Source organism: Triturus cristatus, chromosome 12, assembly GCF_964204655.1.
Source record: "Triturus cristatus chromosome 12, aTriCri1.1, whole genome shotgun sequence".
NCBI classification, from domain to species: Eukaryota; Metazoa; Chordata; class Amphibia; order Caudata; family Salamandridae; genus Triturus; species Triturus cristatus.
Genome location: NC_140595.1, coordinates 23,136,974 through 23,160,307, shown reverse-complemented (window position 1 = coordinate 23,160,307; position 23,334 = coordinate 23,136,974). Strand labels below are relative to the sequence as shown.

Here is a 23,334-nt window from a genome sequence, read left to right as displayed (position 1 = left end):
TATTCTCGGATACTGGCTCATGTTGATGATCCATAGAATCATAGTAGCCCGCACGTCCTGATACTGTATCCCTGACTTGAACGCTCTCTAACCATTGACTTGCCCTGACTTGTCACCTATAAAATTATATATGGTTAATCATTATATTATTAAGGAGCCCCTTCACCTCGCTACTTGCATATAACAAATTTAAAGAAATCTTGGATGCGACAATTGACCACCTGATCATCTTCACCTTCTGCGCCCTGACGAAGGAACTCTTGGACTTTTGGTCAATTTCCGAAACGTGCGTGGGCGCCTTGTTTGCTACGTATTTGATATAGAAGGTCCTATTTGCTATGTGTCGCCCTATATGTGTTATTAGAGACCAATTGTGACCTCTGTCATCATTGCTTATCTGATGGACTTTTGCTTTTTTGTCTTTTTCATTTATGTTTTACTGGAATGTATGTTATTTATATGTGGATTTTGAATTTGTGATTTCTTGTATTTTGTATACACTTTCTACTTTGAAGGGGTTGCTCAGATGATATTTATATGCACAAATATTCAGAATTGCCTAAATTGAATAAATATTAAATCTAAAAAGTTTGTTTCAATATTATTTTTTTCTTAAAATAAATTAATATGAAAATATTTTCTGTGGGACAATGATGTTTTTAAATATTTGTGGACATATTGCCTACTAAGAATTATCTGGGGGGAGGTTCTGTTTTTTATTAGTTTTTTCCCTGAACTCCTCTCCCTCTCATTACATAGTCAGGGGCCCTCTTAAGTTTAGTTTTCTCACAGCTCTCAATGACAGCTTCTGAGGTACAGCTCTCACTAGCACCTATCGAAACACAGCTCTCACTAGCACCTATTGAAGTACAGCTCTCGCCAGCAGCTGCTGAGGTACAGCCCTCACTAGCACCTATTGACGTACAGCTCTCAACAGCAGCTGCTGAGGTTCAGCTCTCATTAGCACCTGTTGAGGTACAGCTGTCGCTAGCACCTATTGAAATACAGCTCTCAATAGCACCTGTAGAGGTACAGCTGTCACTAGCACCTATTGAAGTACAGCTCTCACTAGCACCTGTTGAGGTACAGCCCTCACTAGCACCTATTGAAGTACTGCTCTCACTAGCAGATGCTGAGGTACAGCTCTCACTAGCACCTGTTGAGGTACAGCTGCCACTAGCACCTATTGAAGTACAGCTCTCACCAGCAGCTGCTGAGGTACAGCCATCACTAGCCCCTATTGAAATACAGCTCCCACCAGCAGCTGCTGAGGTACAGCTCTCATTAGCACCTGTTGAGGTACAGCTGTCGCTAGCACCTATTGAAGTACAGCTCTCAATAGCACCTGTAGAGGTGCAGCTGTCACTAGCACCTTTGAAGTAAAGCTCTCACTAGCACCTGTTGAGGTACAGTCCTCACTAGCACCTATTGAAGTACTGCTCTCACTAGCAGATGCTGAGGTACAGCTCTCACTAGCACCTGTTGAGGTGCAGCTGTCACTAGCACATATGGAAGCACAGCTCTCACTAACACCTATTGAATTACAGCTCTCACCAGCACCTGCTGAGGTACAGCCCTCACTCATTAGCAGCTGCTGAGGTTCAGCTCTCACTAGCACCTGTTGAGGTGCAGCGGTCACTAGCACCTATCTCAGCTCTCACTAGCACCTGTTGAGGTACAGCTGTCACTAGCACCTATTGAAGTACAGCTCTCACTAGCACCTATTGAAGTACAGCTCTCAATAGCAGCTGCTGAGATACAGCTCTCACTAGCACCTGTTGAGGTACAGCTCTCACTAGCACCTGTTGAGGTACAGCTGTCACTAGCACCTGTTGAGGTACAGCTGTCACTAGTACCTCTTGAAATACAGCTCTCACCAGCAGCTGCTGAGGTACAGCCCTCACTAGCACCTATTGAAGTACAGCTCTCACTAGCAGCTGCTGAGGTACAGCTCTCACTAGCACCTGTTGAGGTACAGCTGTCACTAGCACCTATTCAAGTACAGCTTTCAATAGTAGCTGCTGAGATACAGCTCTCACTAGCAGCTGTTGAGGTACAGCTGTCACTAGTACCTCTTGAAATACAGCTCTCACCAGCAGCTGCTGAGGTACATCCCTCACTAGCACCTATTGAAGAACAGCTCTCAATGACAGCTGCTGAGGTACAGCTCTCACTAGCACCTGTTGAGGTACTGCTGTCACTAGCACCTATTGAAGTACAGCTCTCACTAGCACCTGTTGAGGTACAGCTGTCACTAGCACCTATTGAAGTACAGCTCTCACCAGCAGCTGCTGAGGTACAGCCCCACTAGCACCTATTGAAGTACAGCTCTCAATAGCAGCTGCTGAGGTACAGCTCTTACTAGCACCTGTTAAGGTACAGCTGTCACTAGCACCTATTGAAGTACAGCTCTCACCATCAGCTGCTAAGGTACAACCCTCACTAGCACCTATTTAAGTACAGCTCTCAGTAGCACCTGTTGCGGTACAGCTCTCACCAGCAGCTGTTGAGGTACAGCTCTCACTAGCACCTGTTGAGGTACAGCTGTCACTAGCACCTGTTGAGGTACAGCTGTCACTAGCATCTATTGAAGTACAGCTCTCAATAGCACCTGTTGAGGTACAGCTGTCACTAGCACCAATTGAAGCACAGCTCCCACTAGCACCTGTTGAGGTACAGCCCTAACTAGCACCTATTGAAGTACTGCTCTCACTAGCAGTTGCTGAGGTACAGTGCTCACAAGTACCAATTGAGGTACAACTGTCACTAGCACCTATTGAAGTACAGCTTCCACCACTTCCACCAGCCACTGCTGAGATACAGCCCTCACTAGCAGCTATTGAAGTACAGCTCCCACCAGCAGCTGCTGAGGTACAGCTCTCATTAGCACCTGTTGAGGTACAGCTGTCGCTAGCACCTATTGAAGTACAGCTATCAATAGCACCTGTAGAGGTACAGCTGTCACTAGCACCTATTGAGGTACAACCCTCACTAGCACCTATTGAAGTACTGCTCTCACTAGCAGATGCTGAGGTACAGCTCTCACTAGCACCTGTTGAGGTACAGCTGCCACTAGCACCTATTGAAGTACAGCTCCCACCAGCAGCTGCTGAGGTACAGCTCTCATTAGCACCTGTTGAGGTACAACTGTCACTAGCACATATTGAAGTACAGCTCTCACTAGCACCTGTTGAGGGACAGGTGTCACTAGCACCTATTGAAGTACAGCTGTCACTAGCACCTGTTGAGGTACAGCTGTCACTAGCACATATTGAAGTACAGCTCTCACTAGCACCTGTTGAGGTACAGCTGTCACTAGCACCTATTGAAGTACAGCTGTCACTAGCACCTGTTGAGGTGTAGCTTTCACTAGCACCTATCGAAGTACAGCTCTCACTAGCACCTATTGAAGTACAGCTCTCACCAGCAGCTCCTGAGGTACAGCCCTCACTAGCACCTAATGACGTACAGCTCTCACTAGCACCTGTTGAGGTGCAGCTGTCACTAGCACATATTGAAGTACAGCTCTCACTAGCACCTGTTGAGGTACAGCTGTCACTAGCACCTATTGAAGTACAGATGTCACTAGCGCCTATTGAAGTATAGCTCTCACTAGCACCTGTTGAGGTACAGCTGTCACTAGCACCTATTGAAGTACAGCTCTCACTCGCACCTGTTAAGGTACAGCTCTCACTAGCACCTGTTAAGGTACAGATCTCATGAGCACCTGTTGAGGTTCAGCTGTCATTTGTGCCTGCTGTGGTACAGCTCTCACTAGCACCAGCTGAGGTACAGCCCTCACTAGCACCTGTTAAGGAACAGCTCTCACTAGCACCTGTTGAGGTACAGCCCTCACTAGCACCTGTTGAGGTACAGCCCTCACCAGCAGCTACTGAGGTACAGCCCTCACTAGCAGCTATTGAAGTACTGCTCACACTAGCAGCTGCTGAGGTACAGCTCTCACGAGCACCAATTGAGGTACAGCCGTCACTAGCACCTATTGAAGTACAGCTCTCACCAGCAGCTGCTGAGGCACAATCCTCAATAGCACCTATTGAAGTACAGCTCTCACTAGCACCTTTTGTAGTACATCTCTCACCAGCAGCTGCTGAGGTACAGCCCTCACTAGCACCTATTGAAGCACAGCCCTCAATAGCAGCTGCTGAGGTACAGCTCTCACCAGCAGCTGTTGAGGTACAGCTCTTACTAGCAGCTGCTGAGGTCCCGCTCTCACTAGCACCTGTTGAGGTACAGCTGTCACTAGCACTATTGAAGTACAGCTCTCAATAGCACCTGCTGAGGTACAGCTGTCACTAGCACCTATTGAAGTACAGCTCTCAATAGCACCAGTTGAGGTACAGCCCTCACTAGCACCTATTGACGTACAGCCCTCACTAGCACCTATTGAAGTACTGCTCCCACCAGCAGCAGCTGAGGTACAGCCCTCACTAGCATCTACTGAAGTACAGCTCTCAATAGCAGCTGCTGAGGTACAGCTCTCACTAGCACCTGTTGAGGTGCAGCTGCCACTGGCACCTATCGAAGTAGAGCTCTCACTAGCACCTATTGAAGTACAGCTCTCAATAGCAGCTGCTGAGGTACAGCTCTCACTAGCACCTGCGGAGGTACAGCTGTCACTCACACCTGTTGAGGTACAGCTCTCACTAGCACCTGTTGAGGTACAGCTCTCACTAGCACCTGTTGAGGTACAGCTGTCACTAGCACCTATTGAAGTGCAGCTGTCACTCGCACCTGTTGAGGTACAGCTCTCACTAGCACCTGTTGAGGTACAGCTTTCACTAGCACCTGTTGAGGTACAGCTCTCATTTGCGCCTGCTGTGGTACAGCTCTCACTAGCACCTTCTGAGGTACAGCTCTCACTAGCACCTTCTGATGTACAGCTCTCACTAGCACCAGCTGAGGTGAGGTACAGCTTTCACTAGCACCTGTTGAGGTACAGCTCTCATTTGCGCCTGCTGTGGTACAGCTCTTACTAGCACCTTTTGAAGTACAGCTCTCAATAGCAGCTGCTGAGGTTCAGCTCTCACTAGCATCTATTGAAGTACAGCTCTCAATAGCAGCTGCTGAGGATCAGCTATCACTAGCATCTATTGAAGTACTGCTCTCACTAGCAGATGCTGAGGTACAGCTCTCACTAGCATCTATTGAAGTACAGCTCTCAATAGCAGCTGCGGAGGTACAGCTCTCACTAGCATCTATTGAAGTACAGCTCTCAATAGCAGCTGCTGAGGTTCAGCTCTCACTAGCATCTATTGAAGTACAGCTCTCAATAGCAGCTGCTGAGGATCAGCTCTCACTAGCATCTGTTGAAGTACTGCTCTCACTAGCAGATGCTGAGGTACAGCTCTCACTAGCATCTATTGAAGTACAGCTCTCAATAGCAGCTGCTGAGGTACAGCTCTCACTTTGGATGGGTGCCTTGACGAGCTAAAGGAACTCGTGTATTGGACACTTTTAAAGCTCATCAGCCGTTATTTTGGATTGGCTCCAAGATGTCCCCATAACGCATGAGTACGAACCTAAAGAGGACCTTGCTTGACACGCCTAAATAGCTTACGTCTATGTTGGCAGTTCCGCATTTCTAGTCAAGGACCACTACTCCAAGAGATCTATTCTCGGATACTGGCTCATGTTGATGATCCATAGAATCATAGTAGCCCGCACGTCCTGATACTGTATCCCTGACTTGAACGCTCTCTAACCATTGACTTGCCCTGACTTGTCACCTATAAAATTATATATGGTTAATCATTATATTATTAAGGAGCCCCTTCACCTCGCTACTTGCATATAACAAATTTAAAGAAATCTTGGATGCGACAATTGACCACCTGATCATCTTCACCTTCTGCGCCCTGACGAAGGAACTCTTGGACTTTTGGTCAATTTCCGAAACGTGCGTGGGCGCCTTGTTTGCTACGTATTTGATATAGAAGGTCCTATTTGCTATGTGTCGCCCTATATGTGTTATTAGAGACCAATTGTGACCTCTGTCATCATTGCTTATCTGATGGACTTTTGCTTTTTTGTCTTTTTCATTTATGTTTTACTGGAATGTATGTTATTTATATGTGGATTTTGAATTTGTGATTTCTTGTATTTTGTATACACTTTCTACTTTGAAGGGGTTGCTCAGATGATATTTATATGCACAAATATTCAGAATTGCCTAAATTGAATAAATATTAAATCTAAAAAGTTTGTTTCAATATTATTTTTTTCTTAAAATAAATTAATATGAAAATATTTTCTGTGGGACAATGATGTTTTTAAATATTTGTGGACATATTGCCTACTAAGAATTATCTGGGGGGAGGTTCTGTTTTTTATTAGTTTTTTCCCTGAACTCCTCTCCCTCTCATTACATAGTCAGGGGCCCTCTTAAGTTTAGTTTTCTCACAGCTCTCAATGACAGCTTCTGAGGTACAGCTCTCACTAGCACCTATCGAAACACAGCTCTCACTAGCACCTATTGAAGTACAGCTCTCGCCAGCAGCTGCTGAGGTACAGCCCTCACTAGCACCTATTGACGTACAGCTCTCAACAGCAGCTGCTGAGGTTCAGCTCTCATTAGCACCTGTTGAGGTACAGCTGTCGCTAGCACCTATTGAAATACAGCTCTCAATAGCACCTGTAGAGGTACAGCTGTCACTAGCACCTATTGAAGTACAGCTCTCACTAGCACCTGTTGAGGTACAGCCCTCACTAGCACCTATTGAAGTACTGCTCTCACTAGCAGATGCTGAGGTACAGCTCTCACTAGCACCTGTTGAGGTACAGCTGCCACTAGCACCTATTGAAGTACAGCTCTCACCAGCAGCTGCTGAGGTACAGCCATCACTAGCCCCTATTGAAATACAGCTCCCACCAGCAGCTGCTGAGGTACAGCTCTCATTAGCACCTGTTGAGGTACAGCTGTCGCTAGCACCTATTGAAGTACAGCTCTCAATAGCACCTGTAGAGGTGCAGCTGTCACTAGCACCTTTGAAGTAAAGCTCTCACTAGCACCTGTTGAGGTACAGTCCTCACTAGCACCTATTGAAGTACTGCTCTCACTAGCAGATGCTGAGGTACAGCTCTCACTAGCACCTGTTGAGGTGCAGCTGTCACTAGCACATATGGAAGCACAGCTCTCACTAACACCTATTGAATTACAGCTCTCACCAGCACCTGCTGAGGTACAGCCCTCACTCATTAGCAGCTGCTGAGGTTCAGCTCTCACTAGCACCTGTTGAGGTGCAGCGGTCACTAGCACCTATCTCAGCTCTCACTAGCACCTGTTGAGGTACAGCTGTCACTAGCACCTATTGAAGTACAGCTCTCACTAGCACCTATTGAAGTACAGCTCTCAATAGCAGCTGCTGAGATACAGCTCTCACTAGCACCTGTTGAGGTACAGCTCTCACTAGCACCTGTTGAGGTACAGCTGTCACTAGCACCTGTTGAGGTACAGCTGTCACTAGTACCTCTTGAAATACAGCTCTCACCAGCAGCTGCTGAGGTACAGCCCTCACTAGCACCTATTGAAGTACAGCTCTCACTAGCAGCTGCTGAGGTACAGCTCTCACTAGCACCTGTTGAGGTACAGCTGTCACTAGCACCTATTCAAGTACAGCTTTCAATAGTAGCTGCTGAGATACAGCTCTCACTAGCAGCTGTTGAGGTACAGCTGTCACTAGTACCTCTTGAAATACAGCTCTCACCAGCAGCTGCTGAGGTACATCCCTCACTAGCACCTATTGAAGAACAGCTCTCAATGACAGCTGCTGAGGTACAGCTCTCACTAGCACCTGTTGAGGTACTGCTGTCACTAGCACCTATTGAAGTACAGCTCTCACTAGCACCTGTTGAGGTACAGCTGTCACTAGCACCTATTGAAGTACAGCTCTCACCAGCAGCTGCTGAGGTACAGCCCCACTAGCACCTATTGAAGTACAGCTCTCAATAGCAGCTGCTGAGGTACAGCTCTTACTAGCACCTGTTAAGGTACAGCTGTCACTAGCACCTATTGAAGTACAGCTCTCACCATCAGCTGCTAAGGTACAACCCTCACTAGCACCTATTTAAGTACAGCTCTCAGTAGCACCTGTTGCGGTACAGCTCTCACCAGCAGCTGTTGAGGTACAGCTCTCACTAGCACCTGTTGAGGTACAGCTGTCACTAGCACCTGTTGAGGTACAGCTGTCACTAGCATCTATTGAAGTACAGCTCTCAATAGCACCTGTTGAGGTACAGCTGTCACTAGCACCAATTGAAGCACAGCTCCCACTAGCACCTGTTGAGGTACAGCCCTAACTAGCACCTATTGAAGTACTGCTCTCACTAGCAGTTGCTGAGGTACAGTGCTCACAAGTACCAATTGAGGTACAACTGTCACTAGCACCTATTGAAGTACAGCTTCCACCACTTCCACCAGCCACTGCTGAGATACAGCCCTCACTAGCAGCTATTGAAGTACAGCTCCCACCAGCAGCTGCTGAGGTACAGCTCTCATTAGCACCTGTTGAGGTACAGCTGTCGCTAGCACCTATTGAAGTACAGCTATCAATAGCACCTGTAGAGGTACAGCTGTCACTAGCACCTATTGAGGTACAACCCTCACTAGCACCTATTGAAGTACTGCTCTCACTAGCAGATGCTGAGGTACAGCTCTCACTAGCACCTGTTGAGGTACAGCTGCCACTAGCACCTATTGAAGTACAGCTCCCACCAGCAGCTGCTGAGGTACAGCTCTCATTAGCACCTGTTGAGGTACAACTGTCACTAGCACATATTGAAGTACAGCTCTCACTAGCACCTGTTGAGGGACAGGTGTCACTAGCACCTATTGAAGTACAGCTGTCACTAGCACCTGTTGAGGTACAGCTGTCACTAGCACATATTGAAGTACAGCTCTCACTAGCACCTGTTGAGGTACAGCTGTCACTAGCACCTATTGAAGTACAGCTGTCACTAGCACCTGTTGAGGTGTAGCTTTCACTAGCACCTATCGAAGTACAGCTCTCACTAGCACCTATTGAAGTACAGCTCTCACCAGCAGCTCCTGAGGTACAGCCCTCACTAGCACCTAATGACGTACAGCTCTCACTAGCACCTGTTGAGGTGCAGCTGTCACTAGCACATATTGAAGTACAGCTCTCACTAGCACCTGTTGAGGTACAGCTGTCACTAGCACCTATTGAAGTACAGATGTCACTAGCGCCTATTGAAGTATAGCTCTCACTAGCACCTGTTGAGGTACAGCTGTCACTAGCACCTATTGAAGTACAGCTCTCACTCGCACCTGTTAAGGTACAGCTCTCACTAGCACCTGTTAAGGTACAGATCTCATGAGCACCTGTTGAGGTTCAGCTGTCATTTGTGCCTGCTGTGGTACAGCTCTCACTAGCACCAGCTGAGGTACAGCCCTCACTAGCACCTGTTAAGGAACAGCTCTCACTAGCACCTGTTGAGGTACAGCCCTCACTAGCACCTGTTGAGGTACAGCCCTCACCAGCAGCTACTGAGGTACAGCCCTCACTAGCAGCTATTGAAGTACTGCTCACACTAGCAGCTGCTGAGGTACAGCTCTCACGAGCACCAATTGAGGTACAGCCGTCACTAGCACCTATTGAAGTACAGCTCTCACCAGCAGCTGCTGAGGCACAATCCTCAATAGCACCTATTGAAGTACAGCTCTCACTAGCACCTTTTGTAGTACATCTCTCACCAGCAGCTGCTGAGGTACAGCCCTCACTAGCACCTATTGAAGCACAGCCCTCAATAGCAGCTGCTGAGGTACAGCTCTCACCAGCAGCTGTTGAGGTACAGCTCTTACTAGCAGCTGCTGAGGTCCCGCTCTCACTAGCACCTGTTGAGGTACAGCTGTCACTAGCACTATTGAAGTACAGCTCTCAATAGCACCTGCTGAGGTACAGCTGTCACTAGCACCTATTGAAGTACAGCTCTCAATAGCACCAGTTGAGGTACAGCCCTCACTAGCACCTATTGACGTACAGCCCTCACTAGCACCTATTGAAGTACTGCTCCCACCAGCAGCAGCTGAGGTACAGCCCTCACTAGCATCTACTGAAGTACAGCTCTCAATAGCAGCTGCTGAGGTACAGCTCTCACTAGCACCTGTTGAGGTGCAGCTGCCACTGGCACCTATCGAAGTAGAGCTCTCACTAGCACCTATTGAAGTACAGCTCTCAATAGCAGCTGCTGAGGTACAGCTCTCACTAGCACCTGCGGAGGTACAGCTGTCACTCACACCTGTTGAGGTACAGCTCTCACTAGCACCTGTTGAGGTACAGCTCTCACTAGCACCTGTTGAGGTACAGCTGTCACTAGCACCTATTGAAGTGCAGCTGTCACTCGCACCTGTTGAGGTACAGCTCTCACTAGCACCTGTTGAGGTACAGCTTTCACTAGCACCTGTTGAGGTACAGCTCTCATTTGCGCCTGCTGTGGTACAGCTCTCACTAGCACCTTCTGAGGTACAGCTCTCACTAGCACCTTCTGATGTACAGCTCTCACTAGCACCAGCTGAGGTGAGGTACATCCCTCACTTGCACCTGTTGAGGTACAGCTTACACGATTGCTGGGCGATGAATTGTACTCTATACCATTTGCCCACAATTTTATTTCAAATAAACACTGTCATGAATCTTACTGAAAAATAGCACTATTTGTCAACCAGATACACCCCAGGTTTTATCATAAAGAAGAGGCCAAGGATCGGATGGGCACACATGCTCTACTCATTTCTTCAATTTAAATGGGATTCCTCCCAGACAGGGGCTTACGATTAATTGCAGATGTGATCCCCATCACCTGGCAGCAATTCAAGCCTTTCCCCATCCATCTGTTCGCCCGCCTTTCATCCGTCCCTCCTTTCAACCCTCTGGCCATACGGCACGGTCAGGGTTTCTTCAGCAGATGGTCGTTGCTGCATGCATGGGCGCCTATAGATCTGCCGGTCCGTGTATACTTGGTCGTGTGCAGCTCTACCTGCAGGAGTGCATGAATGAATGCGAAGAAGCAAATGCGCGTGTCTATAATATATAGCGCTTTCACCGGGAGAATGCTTTTCAGATGCTTTTTAAAACTAATTTCTTGGGGTGTGGGGAGCACTTGCAGATTTGTAAAGTTAGATGATGAACCAAAGATAGTAGAGTGTACTCCACTTTCCTCGGTTTGGCGCCATTTTAGGTTATCTCAGGTCAGGTACCAAGACTATGTGGCTTGTCTACTCCGGGACTTAGATATTGTTCATCTACACATGCACACAGCCACCCCTCCCCCACATGCACACAGCCACCCCTCCCCCACATGCACACAGCCACCCCTCCCCCACATGCACACAGCCACCCCTCCACACATGCACACAGCCACCCCTCCCCACATGCACACAGCCACCCTCCACACATGCACACAGCCACCCCTCCACACATGCACACAGCCACCCTCCACACATACACACAGCAACCCCTCCCCCACATGCACACAGCCACCCCTCCCCGACAGGCACACAGCCACCCCTCCACACATGCACACAGCCACCCCTCCCCACATGCACACAACCACCCTCCACACATGCACACAGCCACCCCTCCACACATGCACACAGCCACCCTCCACACATACACACAGCAACCCCTCCCCCACATGCACACAGCCACCCCTCCCCGACAGGCACACAGCCACCCCTCCACACATGCACACAGCCACCCCTCCCCACATGCACACAACCACCCCTCCCCCACATGCACACAACCACCCCTCCACACATGCACACAGCCACCCTCCACACATACACACAGCAACCCCTCCCCCACATGCACACAGCCACCCCTCCCCGACAGGCACACAGCCACCCCTCCACACAGCCCCCCTCCACATATGCACAAAGCCACCCCCCACACATGGACACAGCCACCCTCCCAACATGCACACAGCCACCCTCCACACATGCACACAGCCACCCCTCCACACATGCACACAGCCACCCCTCCACACATGCACACAGCCACCCCTCCACACATGCACACAGCCACCCCTCCCCCACATGCACACAGCCACCCTCCACACATACACACAGCCACCCTCCACACATGCACACAGCCACCCCTCCACACATGCACACAGCCACCCCTCCACACATGCACACAGCCACCCCTCCCCCACATGCACACAGCCACCCTCCACACATACAAACAGCAACCCTCCACACATGCACACAGCCACCCTCCAGAAATGCACACAGCCACCCTCCACACTTGCACAGTCACCCTCCACACATACACACAGCAACCCTCCATACATGCACACGGCCACCCCTCCCCCACACGGCCACCCCTCCACACATGCACACAGCCCCCCTCCACATATGCACAAAGCCACCCCCCACACATGGACACATCTACCTCCATTCTTTCGATTCCTCATCTCAAGCTGCCTGAAGCTGCCTTGAGGCGGTTTGTAATTTTTAACAAAAAACTAAATAAAATAAAAGAAGTAAAATTTGTCTTCTTTGTGTGCAATCAGTATACAAAAGCAACCAGTGCAGCTGTTGTCACCCTGTAACCATTGGCTGCAGTGCCTGGCTGAGCTGCTGCTTTGTTTTGGGTGTATAACGTGTCGGCTCGATTCGGGTTCTAGCAGCCATCCTTCACCTGGTCTCGGTCTAATTGTTCCCACTGTGTCCCGGAGCAGTGTGCCAACACCATACGCATGCATCGGTGCCAACACACTTTCAGTGTGCCCGTGGGATCAGCAGTCTGTAAGGTTGTGGCACAGGGGAGTAACTTTCCTCTCCACTGTGGCTCAGCTGCAAAATGCATCATTTCACGACTATTCAGTAATTTCTGTTCTCACAATTATGTCACTCATGACTGGGAGCAGGTGTTGTCGCTGGGTTTAATCTGAGGTGGCATCATGGGTAAAAAAAAACTATGGGTTGGAATGCTAAGCTGAGCAAATGCCAGTGTTTAGCCTATTTGCAAGCATCCTCCCATCACCTTTTGTGTGTTAGATGTAACGTCCTAAGTGCGCCGGGTATGCCCAGAGATGCGTTCTGTGCACACTGTGCCACTGGCACCAAGCTATACCCGACATGCGAGCCCCAAAGAGGCCGAAACCGGTCCTAGGGTGCTTGTGCTCCAGTTCAGAGAGGACCTGGCTTGGCAATTTAGGAGGGGGCTGTTCCTATTGGAGCAACACCATGGCTGATTTGCATATGGCTAGGTCTAAACTAAGGTGGCCTAGTGGGGAAAAAAAGATCACCATAGGTTGGAATGCTACCCCGAGCGACTGCCACGGGTTAAACTATTTGCAAGTGTTCCTAACATCATCTGGGTATTTGGTGAAACATATCTCACTTGAACATTCACACCTTATCACCCAGTGCTTAATTTGTAAAAAAAAAAAAAAAAGTGCCAGGGCCCTCGTCAGGAGGCCCCTGTAGCTTGCACCACACATTGCCCCTGCTATTCTGTCAATGACAGTACCAACACAACTAATAACCCTCACACTCCTACAAGTGTGATAATTCAGACTATTCCAGACCACCCAAGGTAAACAGCATTTAGTATGCATGCTAAACAACGCATGCCATAACAACGTTATTTCGCATACCGTTACAACGCAAGTCGGAACAAAGACTTGCGTTAGGGGGCAGAAGGTGTTGGATTTGAAATCCAACACCTTCACTAGTGTCCGCACAGACTGGAGTTGGAATAGTAAATGATACTATTCAAACATCCAGCCCCCCCTACAAGCAAGTCGTTTTTCCGACTTGCGCTATAACGGTATGCAAAATAACAACGCAGTCGTTGTAACGACCTTGTTGTTAAGGCATGCGTTGTAAACACATGCGAAAAAAGATCATATATTCCCGCCCAATGCTCTAAGGCTTGGGTGGCAGGTATTACTCATTTTTAATGTATATTAAAAACTGTTGTTGTGCTCATTTCGAAATTAGACGGACAGCGCCACTATGTGGTGGACTGTAACAAGTAATGGTGTTGAAAATTAAGTGATGCTGCCGAGCGTCAGAAACCACTGGCTCAAATTAAGCAGTTATCACCACCTTATCATCAAACTTGGCACCTCAGCAGTGGGAGCAAAGATACACTTAGCATGTCACTTCACAAGGCTAAGAGATAAAGTGGTATCTGAAACTTTTTTGGACTTTCTCTATCTCTATATTTCTGTGAGATATGTAGGTCTATGTAGATTCTGTTGTAATGTCAATTAAGGTACGGTACCAAAAGAGCATATATTAAATATTGTCAGACACAAACATTGTGTCCCAAATGTCATTTACAAAAATGTTGCCTATTGGAGTCAATAAGAAATCTACACCCAATGGGATTATAATTTTTTAAACAATATTTAGGACACAATATTTATGATAGAGGATTCTTTTACCAATTATATTCTGACATGCAGCCATCAAGAAAGAGTGTCATTTAAGTAATCATGGCCAATTATGTGGCACACAATACATATTGCTGTGTTTTTTGGCATGTAACAGGTGTTTAGTACTACTCGATGTAACTCTTTTAAAAAAATCTGTATTGAAATACTAGTCCTTCAGTCTTTTGACCGTTGTTGTCTTTGGTTCTTTTAGTCTTGTTATCGTTGTTGTTGAGAGCTCTTTTGGTGTTTGGCGACTGCTGTTTACGTCTCCTCCAGTCTTCCAGTGGCGCTTGTCTATCGTTCGAGCTGTGGCCAAACAGTTGTTGTTCTCTGCTCTTTGTTTTTGGATGGATGTTGGCCATGGCTCCTCCAGTCTTTTTATGGTCATTGTCCATGGTTTCTTTAATCTTCCAATGAATGTCTTTTTTCAGTCTCTCATTGGCTGGTGACCAGGCATTGGTCCTCAATTAGCTGCTGTCATTGTTTTTACCATTACAAAAATGGGGTAACCCAAGGAAGAAGGACCTGGGCGAATTAGTAATATCAAAAACAATGGTCCTTATCCAATGATTGATAAGTGTGTAATATGTTTTACTTAGTCAGTTACTTAACTAATCAGGAGCCTAGACACAATTATACTTAAACAGAGGCTCGTAATATTGAATAGGTCATTCTAATCAGCAAAAGGACAACAACCAAAACACTGAAAGCCGTTATATATACATTTATTTTATAGTTTTGGCAATTTTACTGCAATATTCATAAAACAGAACAAGGTTGCTCCAAGAGGAAACGTGCATCAGAGGAAAGTGATTGAAAAGTGCGTGAATAGAACAAGAAATGAAAGATGCATAGTAGTAGAGGTGATCAATTAGTTACAATTACAGGCAATGTGAATCGGTTGTAATTCACCGTACACAAGCCAAAAACCTGGTCACATTTATTGAGAACACAATTAGTATAGTTCAGAAAAAAAGACCCCATTGGTGGTCTTGCACGAAGGACTGGAATTGTGTCCCAGGTAGCAAAGGGTGGGCGTCGACGTTTCGACCCGTCTTGATGGCCTATGTGGATATTTAAACCTTGGCCTTGCGGGTCTTCATCAGGACCAATAAGGGGCAACCCGACTGGAGGGTACTTTAATTAAACCACCTAGTGGTGTGGTTCCACAGAGAAAATGGCCGGGTAAGAGGGCTTGGTATTGAAGGGTCTTTTAATCCGTGTCGCTTCAGTAGAAAGGTCGAAACTGATAGCGATGTGTCCAAGGTTTGTTCATGGATACCCAGCGCAGAGAATAAATCAGGGCATGAAATACACATCAAATGTGTTCAAGAAACCGGAGCGTCTGTCTCCGTTGAAGGCCCGGCGCGGTGTGAGCTCGTCCGAGGCTCCGTGCCCTCTTACCCGGCCATTTTCTCTGTGGAACCACACCACTAGGTGGTTTAATTAAAGTACCCTCCAGTCGGGTTGCCCCTTATTGGTCCTGATGAAGACCCGCAAGGCCAAGGTTTAAATATCCACATAGGCCATCAAGACGGGTCGAAACGTCGACGCCCACCCTTTGCTACCTGGGACACAATTCCAGTCCTTCGTGCAAGACCACCAATGGGGTCTTTTTTTCTGAACTATACTAATTGTGTTCTCAATAAATGTGACCAGGTTTTTGGCTTGTGTACGGTGAATTACAACCGATTCACATTGCCTGTAATTGTAACTAATTGATCACCTCTACTACTATGCATCTTTCATTTCTTGTTCTATTCACGCACTTTTCAATCACTTTCCTCTGATGCACGTTTCCTCTTGGAGCAACCTTGTTCTGTTTTATGAATATTGCAGTAAAATTGCCAAAACTATAAAATAAATGTATATATAACGGCTTTCAGTGTTTTGGTTGTTGTCCTTTTGCTGATTAGAATGACCTATTCAATATTACGAGCCTCTGTTTAAGTATAATTGTGTCTAGGCTCCTGATTAGTTAAGTAACTGACTAAGTAAAACATATTACACACTTATCAATCATTGGATAAGGACCATTGTTTTTGATGTCATTGTTTTTACAGTTAGCCAGCTTTCTTTACAGAGGCAGTAGCCAACAGCACCATGTTAGCTAACTTGTTTGTATATGGTATATGCACAAGTCGTGCACCGTTATGCAATCACAGGCAGGATCTTGGCTTTGTGGACTGGCTGCTTGAGCTATATCCATTCTCTTTGCGAGTGAAGCTTGCACTGCTGCTGCTGCGGTACTGCGTCTGCTCTGTAAGTGATGGACTCTTGACTGTTGCTGCAAGTGTTTAACCAATAGTGTGCATGTTAGCGAGGCTTGCTCCTCTCCGGTCAGTGCTGTACGTGGGTGGGGTCAGTTGGGGAAGCATGCACTGTTTCTTCAAGTGCTGTTCCAGTTGTGTGCGTGATGAAGCTTGCATTGCTGTGGCCGTACAATGAGATGCATTGGTTCTCTTAGACTGCCCAGGCTGCCTCAGACCAGGTGTCACGCAGCATGCACCCCAACCGTCCCATGCGTTGGTGATACAGCCTCCACGTTGGCTCACTCCTCCTCCTGTTGCAACTGTGGCTCCTCTTTGCTCCTCCTTGAAGAATGTCCAATATGGTGTCCCTCAAGGGTCTGCCCTCAGCCCTACCTTATTCAACATCTATGTTTCCTCCCTGGCAGACCTCGTCCACTTATTCAACCAGAGACTCTAGACTTATGCCAGTGACACTCAGCTCATTGTAAGATTAGAAAGGGATCCCTCGACCTCGTAGGTTCAATTCAAGAGATGTTTGTGTTCAGTTGCCAAGTAGCTGGAGTACAAACTCTCTCCTTCCAAACAGTGACCAACTAGAGACCTTACTGTCTGAAAAGCCTCGGCGTGGGTAGCGACACGATGGCCGAAGGAGCTTGACCTCACCCCACTCAAGTCACCCCACACACATCTTTGGCATCATCTCTGAAAAAAAAAACTTACCTCTCTCTCCCATATCAACCAACTTACTTCCACCACCTGTTTGTTTCTAATAAAGCATGTAAAGAAAATAGTTCCATTGATAACTCAGTCAACAAAACAACTGTTGTTCAAGCCCCAATTATGCCAACGCTTGATTACAGTAATCCTCGTCCGCAGGGCTGTCGGCTTACCTCCTGGCCGGGCTTCAAGGCATTCCAAAGGCTGCCCCTCTGACCATGCTAGGTCTTAATAAACGTTCCAGAACCTTCTCTCGTCTTGGTTCCCAGCACTGGCCTTCTCTGCCAAACACTGCCTTTGCTTCAGAGCTCTCCACTCTGCAGAGAATCTGACAAAATCACTCTCTGCTCATTATAACCCGACCAGAGCCCTTCGCTCCAGCTCTGAGTTTCTTCTGCAGGTTTCTGGAAGTCAGAAAAACCCTCATCAGAGATGGCGCCTTCTCGGTTCTCACGGCCAGAGTCTGGATTATCAGACGCTACCCCACCTGTGTTTACCATGCATGCCTTTACCACGCATGTAATACAACGCGTTGACCTTCAGCAGCGCTTCTGGGGGTTTGGCAGGTATGGTGCTGCTCCGTTCATGTTGCTTGGTTGGTAGAGTGTGGGTTTGTAGTGTGGTTTACGATGGAAGACATTTGGTGTCATGCTTGAGCAGTGAAGGGGTTGCACTGCGGCAAACTTGTAACTGCGCTTACAGGCAAAGTGAATGAAAGAAGGGGAAGAATAAAGACTGGCACTGCTTCGCAGTGTTTAGGGGTAAAAGAGTTGTCACTTGGGGAAGAGCTAGGTCTTTACCCCTTTCCTCAATCCCAGGTGATCTTTGCCAGATGCAAGTTCTGTTGTTTGGTTACCTTGCGGGTAAGGATGAAGCTTGCACTGAAGATGCTGCCTGTGACGCACTTGTTCGGATTTGTGGGATGCTCGCCGAGCTGTCACATTTGGTGTCCATGCGGTGTGTGGGAGGGAAGCTTGCACTGCTGTAGGTTGCACTGTAACTGTTCTTAGTGTGAGACAAAAGCTTCCACTGTTGAGTATACTGTACCTGCAATACTGTGCCATATTAAATCTGTGTGGTAAGAAAGCTTGCACTGCAGCGGCCTATGCTATACCTGCAATACTGTGCCATATTAAACATGTGCGCTATGGAAGCTTGCCCTGAAGCTGCCTATGCTGTACCTGTGATACTTCGCCATATTAAACCTGTGTGCTACGGAAGTTAGCACTGGCATCGTATGTACCATACGTTTTGCATATGAAGAACGTGTGTATTGCTCCAGCCTGTGCATTACTTGTTTGGGTGACAGCAAGGGTTTCGTTGCTCCACCTGTTGCCCTCACACATATCAGATTTCTGTGCTTACATTGCACATGCATGTGCTGTGCCCTCTTTGTGTGGGAGGGAGGATTGTGATGCTCCTGACTGTACATGTTCCGGATATGAAGCTTTAATTATTACTACTTGGGTTGTACCAGTTTCATTTTTAGGTCTCGCCTAGCGAACGCAGCGCATGCCCTGCTTCGCCTTGGCGAGACTATTGTTGTTGGTTTGGTGCGCGAAGGGAGACAAAACATGTGCGCGCCCGGACAGGCGCTGTGCACGCGCACCGCACTGTAGCATGAGGCAATGGGTCAGCACACTTCTGCCATTGGCTGTCCTGCACTGAGTGATGGCATTTTGCCTAATTACATGAACTCATTCAGGGTGACGGCTAGTTTGTTGATACTTTGCCAATGCTCGTTTCATTCCATTCTTTAACCTTTTATTGTTTAGTTTTTCCTTGTGTGTTTAAACTATCTCGGTTTATACTTATTCAAAGTCAGTAGTACCCTTTCTTAGCATCAGTAAGAATCTTATTTTCACGTGATGCCTATTAAAATTAAAAAGCTTTTCTGTACATCTTGTCAGAATACTTGCTAGGAAGCACCTGTGTTATTCTATTCAAATTAAAAGCAACGGTTATATACTTATGTATATTTACATTTCTTTTTCTTTTTGAAGTATATGCTTGCACTAGAGAATGAAAAATTTGACCACTGCATTATCTTGCTGAGGCCAGAGCTGTTGTTTTTGACAATGCTTGTTTATTGACCTTATTGCTCTTCCTGCAGCAGCCGAGGTGCGAGACTCCAAGTCCCAGAACCGGAAGCACATGCCCAATAACAGGAGGAAAGGGAGGCCCTCATTTCTGAACATCGACACTTCAGGTAAGACCCCCAACAAGTAACTGTGGCATGAGAGATGGCAGGGGTCTTTGCGTCCTTGGGGTATTGCTGATGGACTGCCTGCCGGAAACCCTTCACATGGACACCCCCTTTTCACTGATAACATGGGCTAATTTTAAGCCCACGTGGAGTGAAATGTTCAAACAATCAATCAAACAGGACTTGTTGAGCTTGGCTAATCCCCCAAGATGTCATTTGATGGACACCAAGGCACTGATTCTCGAAACATTTTCACAGGCGTATGTTGTCATGTCTTTTAGGATCGTCCCATCATGTACATACCGATTACATACATTTTGTCCCATCCACACAACATAATGGTCGTACACGGGTGACCTTTTACCTAGTAGCTTAGTTCTGTCTCTCCGACATCAGGCTCTTGGTACCCTATCTTAATCCCTGTACCTGACATAAATAAACATGTCCTCAGGCACAGCAGATTTATTCTGTACAAGGGTCACCACTTTTTTCATCCATGGCCAACAGCCAGCTGTGCATGATCATGTTTGTTTAGAAAAGGATTAGCCGAGGATTAGCGAATGTTTTCGAAACATATCGATTCTAGAAAAAACCCTGGAGTGACCACTTGAGTATAAAAGACCCTCACTCCCCCTTACAGAAGGGAGGAGAATTCCTTCCACGCTGATCCTTCGACAGGCAGAGACCTGATATCCCTTGTGGGGGGCCATCCTCGACGCAGAGATGGGGCCTTCATTTAGAACCATCAGGTGAGGGGTTAGTACTTCCCCAGGGGTTTCTTGGCTCCATTAGGATCTAGCCTAGCATTTACATACACAGGCTTCACCTACATATCTAGGCTAGGTACATTTGGGTAGGCTACGCATCGTAGGAGTACGCCAATGCTATTGTTTTTATATAATCTGTTTATATTCATCTTATTAGCACTATGGTAGAAATGTATCTGCTATTTGCGATATTGGCACTAGCGATCACATTTGTCTGCTCCTGTCTTTTGATTGTCGCAGCGAATATGTTTCATACTAGACTGACGCTTGATCAATAAATAATTATCGAAACCGTTCCAATCGTCATTCTTTGTGTATCCTGGGAAAAGTAAGCACGAGTGACTGAGCGAAAGATACTGCATTGTTTTCCACGATACCGGAGGAATCAGGGTTGTCATGTTCAGGGGTTTCCAGAAACTACCTACACCGCTGTAGAGTACAGGGGGCTGGTGGTGGCACCGTAGAGCTAGCTGGTCTAACGGCCGACTCATCCTGTGGGGGTGTCATGAGTCTGTCTGCACACCAAGCCCTCAGTTTAGGTCATCCAAAACACGCAGGTCCTGGGGGGTCCTAGGAACTACATGACAATGTGTGAGGTGGGCCTTTTAGAATATTTACTCACAAAGGGTTCACAACGCCAGACATGTCTAAGGCCGAGGAGTCGGCTACATGTGCATTAGGCTTGCAGATTAGGCGTGCACTGCACACACAAAAGAGCTCTGTAGGTGTGTAGAGTGGGAGCAGTACACACAAACACGCACACGCACCTGCATGGAAGCTGTGCTCAAAGTGTGGGAATATATATCCATATTCCATTTCAACAGGGTGAGTGTAAGAAGAAGAGACATTTCTAGGCAGCATATTTTACCTGAAACGAAGAAAAATGTATAATGAACCTCTTATTTCACTGTGAGCTGTCATGAGCACACAACACAGTGTTTAGACTCTGCACACGCAGTGATAGTTTAAGAGGAGTATTTTGACCAAAGTTTGTAAATACTGTGCTCATGCATAATTTACACCATGAGTTATTAATGTACAACTGTGTCAGAAAGGTTTGTGCATCAGTCACACATCTGTAATCTACGCGTGTGTGTGTGTGTGTGTGTGTGTGTGTGTGTGTGTGCAGTGCAGCTAGGAGTTGGCAAAGGCCTCTGTGAGTTGGCTTACGACTGCTCCGGGAGTTCTTGCTGGCCGGTAACAAGAGGGTGGAGGGGGCACACCGGGACCCCCGAGCTGACAGTACGCTGTCGCCCAGATGTCCGTGACATGCAGTGCCACCGCGATGGTTGGCCTCGGTGCTTCCTTTCCAAGGAAGGATGCCAGTCTCCATAACATTGTGTTCTGCCAAGGAGACTCCATTAATGTTGTTGGTTTTTTTAATGCCCACTCACTTCCCTGCCCTTTCTGCCAGCGGAACCTTTTGAAAAGCCGAAGGTGATTGGCACCTGACAGGAAGGAAAGATGTCATTGAGACATGGAAGCCGTGCTCCTGAGGCTGTTAAACAGGCTGGCCCTGGGCCCAGCAGCAGGCTGGCGAGCAGGCGAACTAATTTAAGGCCCATATTAAACACATGATATGTTTACAGTCTGAGTGCGGTGAAAGGTGCCTTTGGACACGTTGCAGCCGAGTCTGGGTTGGTCGGCTGGCCTTAGAGGACTTTTACTGCACCATTTGCTACTTTATGGCTGTTCTGGAAAGTTTAAAGGAAAAGAGATTTCCAAAGAGGCCTTCACGGCTGCGGCGGTGTAATTTCAACCAAGTGCTTTGCAAGCTTGTCCCGCCACGCCCTTCGAATTGGAGGGAACCCCTAACAGTTTCAGAGGGGTTCATGTTGTCCGTCCTGGTTAAGTATGAAGTTGTAGGACAGAACTCAACAGTTTCCTTGACTCTCCAGTGGTAGCTGTAGTTGGGATCTTTTTCTTCCCTAAATCATCATAAGCAGGCCTGCCCTGGAGTGACTCCGCCCCAACCATACAAGCCTTTTGCATTTCTCAACCTGCCAAAAGTTTGCTCCACAGCAGATCTCAAACCTTATTTTCGTCTCTTTGGATTTCAGGTGCCACGGAGTGGACTTCATGGTTCAACGTTGACCACCCAGGAGGAGATGGCGACTACGAGACCCTGGACGCTATCCGGTTCTACTACCGTGAGCGCCTGTGCGCGCGACCCATCGCCCTGGAGGCCCGGACCACCGAGTGGGTGCTGCCTGAGGAGACCGGGGAGGTGGTGCATTACAGCCCAGAGAAGGGGTTCTGGTGCATCAACCGGGAGCAGCCGGATGACGGGATGTGCTCAAACTATCATGTCAGGTTCCAGTGCCCGTATGGTAAGTACAGAGCATTGGAGCTCGGGGAACCAGAGAAGGAGACACGCGCCACCAGGCTGAACCTTCTCAGGTCCACCCCAGCTGTGAAAACCCACCATCTCCTCTCAGGTGGCTGTGAGCGCATCTACATGTAAGGCATTCACCTGGGGGTGTATTGTACAAGCTCTAATCTGAAAGGACTGGACCACTCCCACCACTGTCAGAATATCCCACTTCTGACACCAATTATCATAGGTTGCAAAACATCCCTTAATCTGAGCAGCAGCCAAACTATCACATGCCGGACATTCATCTGGGCGAGCATCATACAAACACTAATCCAACAGGGCTGCACTGCTTCTATCATACTGAAAATATCCCACTTCTGATATCAGTATGGAAATATCCCAGCACAGCCGCCAATGGGAGCTGGTTCAGCATTTACCACCATCCTGAATACATTCCAAACTCTGCCACATAAAAGCGGATATCCCCGGGGAAGTGATAACAATACCGCATAATTTGGGAGCTGAAAGTCCAGTAGGAATTGGCTAAGTCAGACGGGTAGACTTTACTTGACACCAACTCACTGCGTACCATTCATACTGGCATTTCAGCGATAATGCTCCATTTGGAAATGTTCCAATTTCCCATACGTA

At 47.5% G+C, this 23,334-nt stretch overlaps 1 protein-coding gene across 1 annotated transcript in view; it reads left to right on the top strand.

The window, feature by feature from the left end:
• Positions 1-23,334, top strand: part of CILP2 (cartilage intermediate layer protein 2) — a 66,699-nt gene that overhangs the window by 4,739 nt on the left and 38,626 nt on the right. Inside the window, exons 2-3 of the mRNA XM_085638354.1 lie at positions 19,507-19,602; positions 22,427-22,696. Of these exons, the coding sequence (XP_085494480.1) occupies positions 19,507-19,602; positions 22,427-22,696 (366 nt within the window). The remainder of the gene's footprint in view (positions 1-19,506; positions 19,603-22,426; positions 22,697-23,334) is intronic.